We start from the raw sequence: 9,940 nt of genomic DNA, 5'->3' as shown, positions 1-9,940 counted from the left end.
ATTCTTATTTGGATTTTCGCAGTTTACATTCAGCATAGGTACCTATAGCACGCGACAGGACTAACCGGGTGCGGGATAGCGCGGGTGACGTGCATGTGTGCGGGGCGTCCCCCTGTCTCATACCCCGATTGCCATCTCGACCTGTCGCGAACTATACTAACCTACCTAATATTTATCATCTAAACTTCTTATCCAACTGCACTAAGGTTGATCAAAACCGACCGAGTAGGAAGGTACAACCCCGAAATATAGGTTCCTTTTAAGGTTTCGTACCCGCAGGTACCGCCATAAGCGCATTGAAGACGCGGAGCATGTGGGCAGCGCGGATTCAACGAAGTCAGTGTCGAGTCTGTGTAGTGTGCGAGGACCTTAATTCTGGTCGCCTTTGTCGCGTCTCAACTCTCAACGTGTGTTTGCACCTTTAGGTATCCCTTGCTCTTCATATCCGCGTTTTCTCAGGTTTTCGAGCAAACGAAAACGTGCTAAAATCTGCTTCGTAAGTGATTTCGCTGAATAACATTACAGCGATGCATTTAATGAACAAATTCGATTTATTAAACACATGAACTTCCTATACAGTGGCGGTGACTAATTAATTTGCACGTAAAAATGATTGAAAATGGAAATGCGACTTTGTTACGTTTATAATATTAGTTGCTGTGTTCTTGTAATATTATCTTGTAAGTACTTACCTACTTATTAAACTTTTTGAGTGGATACATACATAGTTCCATGTTCCACATAATATCTACAGGGTGGAACCGATTTGTTACAGCTTACAGGCGATAGTTTCCATAAAAGATAAATTCTAAAAACATCGCCTGCAGAACAAAATGACTAGGTATGTTATGTTATATGATGGTTAATTCATGGACGAAATGATATGGGTTATTAGTCTACTTTCTATTAATCTGTTAGGTACAATGATCGCAATTGGCCTCAAAAACTATTCATAAGATCTAAGACCAACCTGTCACTCTGTCAGGTTAGTTCTTTGTCAGTTCTTTTGCTTTTACAACCTTTGTAAAAAAGAATAAGTCGAAATCGGTTCAGAAGATTTGACGGGAGTTATAGAGTAGGTACCTAACATCGACAAAAAATTTCATTCCCTATTATGAAAGAACATTTATAATGTTTTATTTTCTTATTGCAGATATCGACGCCAAATCGGTTTCGCTGAACGACATCATAGCGGCTGAAGAGCAAGCCACCCAGCATTCTACCCACCGATCATCACGGCTCTACACTTTAGCAGGTGGCTATCTATACCTACCTAACAGAACCTCCTAGGTTAAAAATGTTAAAAATAACTAAAAATATATAATTGCAGGTACTGCCATACCAATTAAAGGAAAGAAAACTTCACCACTGCAATACCGACAAACTTTTCAAATAGCATCTCCTACAAAACCAAAGAAATTTAAAACCATACAAAAATTAAGATATAAACGAAAAAAAATTAACAAAAAAAGGGAAACTAAACACAATGACGGAATTATACAGAAATACATTCCCCTACTTAAAAATATTAGGTTGCTTGTTGATAACATTCTCATTACAGAGTCGAGCGAAACCTACGAACCTAGAGAAAATAAATTTAAGGGAGATCTCGTTACTGCCAATGAGAGAGACGTTGTTTGTACCTGCAAACGAAAATCCAATTCAGACTCCACATTCCATCCGCAGGAGGAGACAATCGCTTCTGCCTCGGCTGTTTCCACTGAGATCCAGAAAACGACTGTCACCTCTACCATTGCTACCACCACGCAGACCTTTACTACTATCGATGATAACGTCCGCCGTATCGGACGGAATAAGAACCTACCCCTACTACTTACAAGAAATTCCACTAGCGTTTGGAGAAACGATAGTGGATTCGGTCAGAGAGGCAGCACCCCATTTAACGGGAGCTCTGAAGGATATATCACCAGGAATAATGGAAATAATGAACATGATACCGGAGAAGAGGCTGGGCCCTATACAGAAAATTATGAAGAACATACCGATAGTTATTCACGAAACGATGCAGGTCGCGATAGATCCAGTGAACGATTACGAAGACTCGGAATCGAGCCCCGAGATACTGAGCTCGATAGAGGAACCGTCGAAGAAGAATCCACGTTACCGAGAAGTGAAACCTTTGAAGACGTTACAAGAAACCTACCTGAACACGAAAGAAAAATTGAATACAAAATTCGAAGAGACGAAGCAGAAAGCTCACTATCTGTACCAGAACTTGATTCAAGATTACGAGGATTTGACTCCCAAGAAAAAGGCACGACAATACGAAACGCCGAAATTAGTAAAGAAAGCGTCGCAAAAAATAGCGCCAGTGATAAACAATTCCCTCACAGAAGTGGCCCATTTACCTCAGAAAATCAAGAAGTTGGTAAAGCAAATGAAGCAATAGCACCAAAACATATTTTACCAAATTCAACTTATCCAGTGGGTAAAGTTGTTATGATTTTCGATGGATACAGTGTTGCAAAAGATGTCAATGGTGCTAACAGACTGACTGAAAAAGCTATCCAAATCCATACTTAGGTTATGGACTAAGAGCCAGCTCGTGCCAGACCTTCGTTATTTCATAAAAGCTGAAAGTTTCTCTGCATATTGTCCCCAACACAGAGATGAACATTTGTTTGGATCATTGTGGCTTTGGGACATAACAGGTAATAAAGGTGTAAAAAATCTTATGTCAAAGTATTAAGACTAATTTTACCACAATTTTAAAGCCACCATGATCAAAGCAAACGTGCCTCCCAGTGTTGGGGACAATACACCGAGAAACTTTCAGCTTTTCTAAAATAACGGAGGCTTGGCACGCGCTGGCTTTCTCTCTATTATGAATTTGTTAATTACCTATAGAGTTATAAGTATAAAAACAAATATATTAACAAAAATTTTATTACTTGTAAAATTATAAGAATAAACAATTTATCTGCGTCCTTTCTTTCCCTTGGCTTTATTGCTACCTGGCTGAACCGCTTGAGGCTGTTGATCCGCAGGTCTACAACAACAATTCTAAATTAGCATCAAATAAAGACTAACATAATATATTACAGTACCTACGCGGTACCACAAAGTAATGTACATCGACCTTTAGAAGGAGATAGCAGATTTGTAGATCTGTCGTCGACAAAACGTCATATAGATATGAGTGATAAGACAACGCTCAACAAAGTCGAAATGTCATGCTAAAGGCTGATGTACATTACTTTCTGCCGCATACTGTATACTAGATGATATTGTGACTTCGTCAAAGCAACTTTTTCGGGAACTCTTTGACTTTCTCGGTTGAAAAATAAGCTTTGTTCATCCCCTCACTTTGACTTTCTCGGTTGAAAAATAGGCTTTGTTCATCTCCAGGATGCAAGCTATCTCTGTACTTTTCGTCAAAATCGTAACAGGCAGATACACAGAAACACTTCCGAATTTATAACATTAGTATTGATTATTATCTTATAATATAATATATTATATTCCGTACTAAAATTATAAATGAGAAAGTGTCTGTATGTCTGTCTACCTGTCTGAGACTGCTAGCTTTTCACGGTCAATCTGTTAAACCGATTTTGACGAAATTTGGTACAAAGATAGCTTACATCCTAGCGAAGGACATAGGCTACTTTTTGTCCTGGAAAATCAAATAATACCCACAGGAATCTTAAAAAACCTAAATCCACATGAATGAAATCCCGGGCATTACCTATTTGGTACATAGATAGCTCGCATCCTGGATATGGGCATAGAGCTACTTTTTATCCAAAATCAAAAAGTTCCAAGTAAATTAAATCCAAGCAGACAAAGTGGTAAGCATCATCTAGTTTTTATATAAATAGCTTTAATTGGCTTTCATACCTGTTCTGACGAGTTTTCAACTTGGGAATAGATTCAACAATGAATTTCATGACAGATTCTCTATTTGGATATTCCTCCTTAACAGGTGAACCATCGTCATTCTTTATCTCAACACGGATTCGGCCTCTATGTAACATTTCCTAGAATACAAACAACAATTTCCGTTTATTTTACATTACCACATATTAATTTTGTAAAAAAAAGCACTTTATTTTTGTACCATGTTCAATTGTTCACACCTAAATTTCCATACTATTTTTAACCCCTGATACAAAAAGAGGGGTCTTAATAGGTCTAATATGTGTATCTAGGTACTTGTGTATCTGTGTGCCTCTCTGTAGCATCGCAATGTAGCCCTCAAATGGATGGACCAATTCGAATGCACTTTTGTTAATTTGAAAATCTGTTTAATTGAGATGGTTTTTAACTATGTCTGATGATTTGTTCAACTGTTTAAAGATTACCAGCTATTTTTTCAGCCAATATAGGGAACTTGGTCATCCAGTTGAAATTTTTATATTTGTTCCATTAACTACAGTGCAATAATATTGGTAACCTTCACCTTTTAGGGGTGATTTAAATTTAATGTATATAAAACAATGGAGAAAACATCATGGAGAACTCTCGGGCATGCAGGTTTCCGTATGATGTTGATGAATTACTTAAAACAGACTCGTGCTCTGAATCAAACTCCAAACCCACTTCCTCTTCTCAAGGAGGGTGATATCTTAACTTACTAGGCTATAACTGCTTCAATACTGAGTTATATAAGTTTATTTACCTTACTCTGCTCACGTGGATAGAGTTTATTTTCAACTCCAATACGTAAGCCAGTTGAAAATAATACATCTCTAATTTCTTGGTGAGTAGGATTTTCTACACATATCTCTTTAGGTAGCCGCCGCCCCTGTGCCAATGTCTTCTTATTGTTCAGGTAAGCTGGATATATGCAAATCCATCTAGAATAAAATAATTAGTAAAATTATTATTTCCTCAACCATAACTTATTATACTTCATGCCTATATTACATACTTATAAAATTATTTTAGGCATTGCATCAAATATACCTTTTTTCAACAAAAATCATGTCCTATGAAGTATCTCACAAGAAGCTCACAATTTTTTTATTTTGATAGTACATAGAGATTATATTTTAGGATACTACTAACAGCTAATGCCTGGCATCAGTGCCATGCACAGGGTTTAAAACCAGGGTAGGTATTAGTAAGGTAGTTGCCTATTTACTCACAGATCATAACAAATGAGCATTGAGCTATTTCAATTAGGGTAAGCAGTGATTTTATGCCTCAATGACCTGCACGCACCTGCCTGGCATGTGCTACCTTGCAACTCACGTACAACTTATTGTATGTCTATGTTACTAGTCATGTATGTCAGAATCACACAAGTCCTAACAACTGCTTGCTACATTTCAACTAAATTAGGTGAATAATAACAGATAAACTTTAATTTTTAAATATGTACATATTGTATATTATATGATATTAAATTGAAGTGCTTTAATGTTATTTTACTTATATATTTTAGTGTTTAAACTATCGCGTGAGTCATGTCCATGAAGGCTAAACTCCGAATGACATTATATCGCTTGTTTAAATTTTTGTGGTAAGACTGAAACTATTTTGTAATTATAATAATAAAATTATGGTTTAGTATCCACATAAGGTATATGGATATAGTATATGAAATAAATCTACCTACCTTTCAACGTCACTATGCTTCTTATCTGGACTCCAAGAAGTAATCATCGTTGCCATTGTGGATTAATATTAAAACGCACTTAAATGGCTTTCAAACAAAAATAAAAAGATGAAGCCAGCTGTTATAACCTTAGATTTCGTGCTTACGAGCAGAATATTTTCAGTTTATATTATTTTACTCTATGATATAGTGTTAGGTAAATACCAGAAATAAATAGGGCATAATAAATCCTACAAAATGTCGCTAAATAAACTGAAAAAATTGAATTATTGCGTTGTTCAATTAATTAAAATTGATTTTTCAGTAGAAAATAAAATTTAACTCCTCACGCGCCATTTTAACTTTTTATCAACTGTCAACCAGTCAACTGTCAAACGTCAGCCAAACACCTACCTTTACCTATGTTACTTTCTCTATGGTGTCAAAAGTACGATTTTAGTCACAGATCGTCAGATCGTAGACTGAGTAAAAAAGCCAGACTAAAGTACTGTGTAATCGCGTGTGAGATAGCGATAGCACGACGTAACGATGAATTACTTGACAATTACCATTGTTGAATAGTCAATATTTTTATTAACCGATCAACAATATTTGTGTTAAACGTTTTTTATGTGAAAACAAGTAAAGAATGCTTTTAATTCTTTGGACAGGGCAACTTTGCTGACAGAAGTCTCAACGCAACTTCCTGAAATTTACCCATATGTTTGGCAATGTTACAGCTCTGCTTCTAAATTATTCTTTGGAGATAGCGATATTAAGTCTTCTGTAGGCGTTCAGCAGGGGGATCCTTTAGGTCCGGCCCTGTTCAGCTTAGGGATCCATAACCATATCTCAAATTTAACATCTAAATTTAACATATGGTATCTTGATGATGGAACCATTGGGGGCAACGTGGATGACGTTCTAAAAGATCTTAATCATATTAAGCAACAGTTTGGGAAAATTGGTTTAGAACTTAATTTTTCGAAATGCGAATTGTTTTTTACAGAAAAACTGTCGCAAGAAAGAATTCTATTGGCCTCTGAATTATTCAATGAAATTTCACCTAATATTAAAATACTTGATAAACGTTCACTTTGCCTTCTCGGTGCTCCTCTTTATAATGAATCCATAAAACCACTCTTGGATCAAAAAGTCAGAACATTTTCGGCTGATACCGACAAATTGGGCACTCTAAATTCTCACATTGCATTTTCGATCCTAAAATATTGCCTTTTTGTACCTAAATTAATTTACATTCTCCGCGCGAGCCCAATTTGGAAATTTCATGGACTACTCGATAACATGGATGCCACCCTTAAAAGTACACTAGAACAAATTCTAAATTTAACTTTTGATGAGCACTCCTGGAACCAAGCAACTTTACCGGTCAAGTACGGTGGCATCGGCGTGAGGAAAATTTCCAGTGTAGCTCTTCCGGCTTTTCTGTCCTCTGTGCATAGTATAAAAGAGCTTAGCTCTCAAATTCTCAAATCCAATTCATCATTGACCTATGCCACAGAGGCCCTAGAGAGTTGGAAGGTCAGCTGATGTCCCAATGTCGACATCCCGAAGGAACGTACTACACAAAAACTTTGGGATTTGCCATTGGTTCAACTGACACATACGAATTTGGTTCAAAATCTTACAAGTGACAGAGATCGTGCCAGGCTTCTAGCATTATCCGAAAAGGAATCTGGGTATTGGCTGCATGCCTTGCCATCAAAAAATCTCGGCACACTTTTAGATAACGAAAGTTTTCGTGTGGCTCTAGGTCTCAGATTGGGAACACCACTGTGCCATCAGCACAGATGTCCGTGTGGAAAAGAGGTTGATAAATTTGGAATCCACGGACTCTCTTGCCAAAGGAGCTCCGGTAGGCTGTTTAGGCATGGCTCTCTTAACGATACAATTAAAAGAGCTCTTGCCACCATAAATATTCCTGCGCTCATTGAGCCGGCAGGGATTAGTCGGGATGATGGCAAGAGACCTGATGGATTGACGCTGGTTCCCTGGGAACGGGGACGGGCGCTAATGTGGGACGCAACTTGCGTTGACACATTGGCCCCGTGTCATATCAGGAAGACAGCATCAAGACCGGGAGCCGCAGCAGAAACAGCTGAAAACGGCAAGCGGCGCAAGTATGCCTCTCTTATAGAGAGTTACATTTTTGTGCCGTTTGCCGTGGAGACCCTGGGGCCATGGAGTCTTAGTGCTAAAAAATTTTTACGAGACATTTCACCGCGATTAATAGCCTCAACTGCTGACAGAAGGGCTGGCTCATTTTTTGCGCAGCGGATCAGCCTGGCTGTCCAGCGCGGAAATGCAGCCAGTATTCTTGGCACCATTCCACGCGGTCATGATTTATATAGTAATTAGATAAGGCTAGCTTTAAGTTTAAAAAAAAAAAAAAAAAAAAAAAAAAAAAAGTAACTAAATAACTAATGAGAAATACAATGATGCCACGAATTCTCATTGTTTTTTTTGCAACTAAAGTTGAAATCCTTGAAAAAAATCTGTTACACGATAAGAGACAAAAAATAGGTTAGATGCGTCTCTGTTTATCACTTTATCTGTGCTCTCTTTTTAGTGTGAATGAGAAAGCAAACGTCACTTTGTCTAGATTTTTAACTCCGTCTACGTCATAGATATATTCTGTATTTTAGTCCTTCTTCTTCTTCTCATTTTGTAATGTGCTTTTTGTGGAGATAGTATTCATCCAAGCTACTGGGGTGCTCCTCCTTCTATTCACCATCTTGTCACAGTTGGGCGTTGTCACTTATCAGGCTCAAAAAGGCTAGAACCTAGAGCCTTAAAACCAGTTTAAAAAAATTAACTTGCATAGACAGTCATTTGATTTTAATCACGATTTTGAGGTTATTTTAAAATCTGAATTTAATATTAGATTTATATTCTAATTTATTGCAAGTTACTGCCGGAAAGTGTTTATTAAACATGCATATTTAATTGTTACGATTGTCTTATTCATGTAAAACATGTTCATGTAACCATGACGCTTATTGCTGTAAGTAAAAACAATATTGTCGTATCCAAGGGAATCTATGTCGATTGTTATGATTATTCAAAACACCATGTTTTAAAAATCACATCAGGTACACCAGGGGAAGATGAAAAAATTACTGATATTGTATTATCGTTTGATGGAAAACTTCTAGCAGTGTTATTGTCCAAAATAATAATCATATATGACCTACCACATTTGAAGAATATCAAAAAATTTGTACTGCCTAGAAGTGCCAGTAAAATAAGGTTTGGTGTAAATAACTCGAGCATATTTGTAGCAGATAAAACTGGAGATGTGTTACACTTTGAATTAAATGAGGATAGTGGAACTAAACTTCTCGGACATTTAAGTCTTTTATTGAATGTATTGCAAACCAATGATGGTAAATACATTATAACCTCGGACAGAGATGAAAAGATTAGAGTGTCATGTTATCCAAATACCTACAATATTCAAACTTATTGTTTGGGTCATAAAGAATTTGTTAATCATATAGAACTTGTCCAAAATACAGATAGTCACTTGACAAGCACTTCGGGTGATGGAACTGTTAAATTCTGGAACTATATCAATGGATCACTTTTATACACTATTGACACATACATGGACATAAAAAATAATGATGGAATAAAAGAAGAGTTCTGTAAGATAATGGATGAAGAAGGGATAGAAATAAATAGTTTGCCGATTGTAGATTACACAATTACTAAGCTGAATGATGTTTCCAGTCTTATAGCAGTTGCTATACATTCTTATATGAAAATATTGGTTTATCAAGTTTCATTCATAAATGGACAGTTTTCCCACAGTCTAGTAAAAGATATTCCAGTAAACAACTTTCCTACTGCTATCAAATTTTATAACTTGACACTATTTGTATATGATGGTATAGATTCAGTAATAAATGAATACAAAGTTGAAACTAATAATGACAATATTTCTCTAAATCCAACTGACACAATAAAGGTTTTTGAAAATATGGAAGTCCAATTAAGTGCACATGATCATAGCTCAATTAAATTATTATTTAAGAGAAAATTTGATAATGTGCAAGAATATCAAGATAGAAAAAAGCAGAGACTGGAAAAACCGATCGAGTAGGATAGTAATAAAAATTTAAAAATAAAAATTTGCTTTCTTTGTCTTATCTTTCTTTTCAGAATAATATGATCAATCTAAAAAGCTGACTTGTCATACTAGATCAGCAATATATACCTATCCCACAAAATTGACTCAAACCCGACTGGGGCACAAGCTTACCCTGGTGTGCTCATCTGGGCATGCTTTTACTCTTGAAACACCATCTTTAAAATGTGTGTAAGTTGGTTACCTACCTTATACCTATGTGGTTT

General features: G+C 36.4%; 3 protein-coding genes across 4 annotated transcripts; 2 read left to right on the top strand and 1 right to left on the bottom strand.

Annotated features, from left to right (window-relative positions):
* The first annotated feature begins 495 nt into the window (after positions 1–495).
* LOC117986952 (uncharacterized) lies at positions 496–2,944 on the top strand. 2 transcript variants are annotated; one of them, XM_069502110.1, is made up of 3 exons: positions 496–680; positions 1,154–1,255; positions 1,562–2,944. In XM_069502110.1, exons 1-3 carry the CDS (start codon positions 620–622, stop codon positions 2,542–2,544), a joined length of 1,146 nt encoding a protein of 381 aa, XP_069358211.1. In that variant the 5' UTR covers positions 496–619; the 3' UTR covers positions 2,545–2,944. The 2 variants fall into 2 exon arrangements, with proteins under 2 accessions (XP_069358211.1, XP_034829801.2); XM_034973910.2 differs by having other exon boundaries at positions 501–680; positions 1,331–2,944.
* On the bottom strand, positions 2,892–5,953 carry Srp19 (signal recognition particle 19). The gene is made up of 4 exons (XM_034973915.2): positions 5,585–5,953; positions 4,643–4,820; positions 3,862–4,001; positions 2,892–3,010 (listed from the first exon to the last, which is right to left on the bottom strand). The coding sequence occupies exons 1-4, from the start codon at positions 5,638–5,640 to the stop codon at positions 2,938–2,940; spliced, it is 447 nt and encodes a 148-aa protein (XP_034829806.1). The 5' UTR covers positions 5,641–5,953; the 3' UTR covers positions 2,892–2,937.
* Positions 5,954–8,388: 2,435 nt separating this feature from the next.
* wuho (tRNA (guanine-N(7)-)-methyltransferase non-catalytic subunit wuho) lies at positions 8,389–9,733 on the top strand. Its single transcript, XM_034973907.2, has one exon. The coding sequence runs from the start codon at positions 8,574–8,576 to the stop codon at positions 9,687–9,689; it is 1,116 nt and encodes a 371-aa protein (XP_034829798.1). The 5' UTR covers positions 8,389–8,573; the 3' UTR covers positions 9,690–9,733.
* Positions 9,734–9,940: the final 207 nt, after the last annotated feature.

Source organism: Maniola hyperantus, chromosome 12 (assembly GCF_902806685.2).
Source record: "Maniola hyperantus chromosome 12, iAphHyp1.2, whole genome shotgun sequence".
NCBI lineage: Eukaryota > Metazoa > Arthropoda > Insecta > Lepidoptera > Nymphalidae > Maniola > Maniola hyperantus.
Note: the sequence above shows the minus strand (reverse complement) of the source record. Positions and strands in the feature narration are given on the sequence as shown.

Bases quoted from the DNA above. Each gene is read 5' to 3' on its own strand.
- LOC117986952 (XM_034973910.2), top strand. From the start codon at position 620: ATGGAAATGCGACTTTGTTACGTTTATAATATTAGTTGCTGTGTTCTT. The intron at 681-1,153 runs GTAAGTACTTAC...TTCTTATTGCAG, and splicing joins TGTTCTTGTAATATTATCTT to ATATCGACGCCAAATCGGTT. The intron at 1,256-1,330 runs GTGGCTATCTAT...ATATAATTGCAG, and splicing joins ACGGCTCTACACTTTAGCAG to GTACTGCCATACCAATTAAA.
- Srp19 (XM_034973915.2), bottom strand. From the start codon at position 5,640: ATGGCAACGATGATTACTTCTTGGAGTCCAGATAAGAAGCATAGTGAC. The intron at 4,821-5,584 runs GTAGGTAGATTT...ATTTTATTCTAG, and splicing joins AAGCATAGTGACGTTGAAAG to ATGGATTTGCATATATCCAG. The intron at 3,011-3,861 runs GTATGAAAGCCA...TTGTTGTTGTAG, and splicing joins TTGAAAACTCGTCAGAACAG to ACCTGCGGATCAACAGCCTC.
- wuho (XM_034973907.2), top strand. From the start codon at position 8,574: ATGACGCTTATTGCTGTAAGTAAAAACAATATTGTCGTATCCAAGGGA.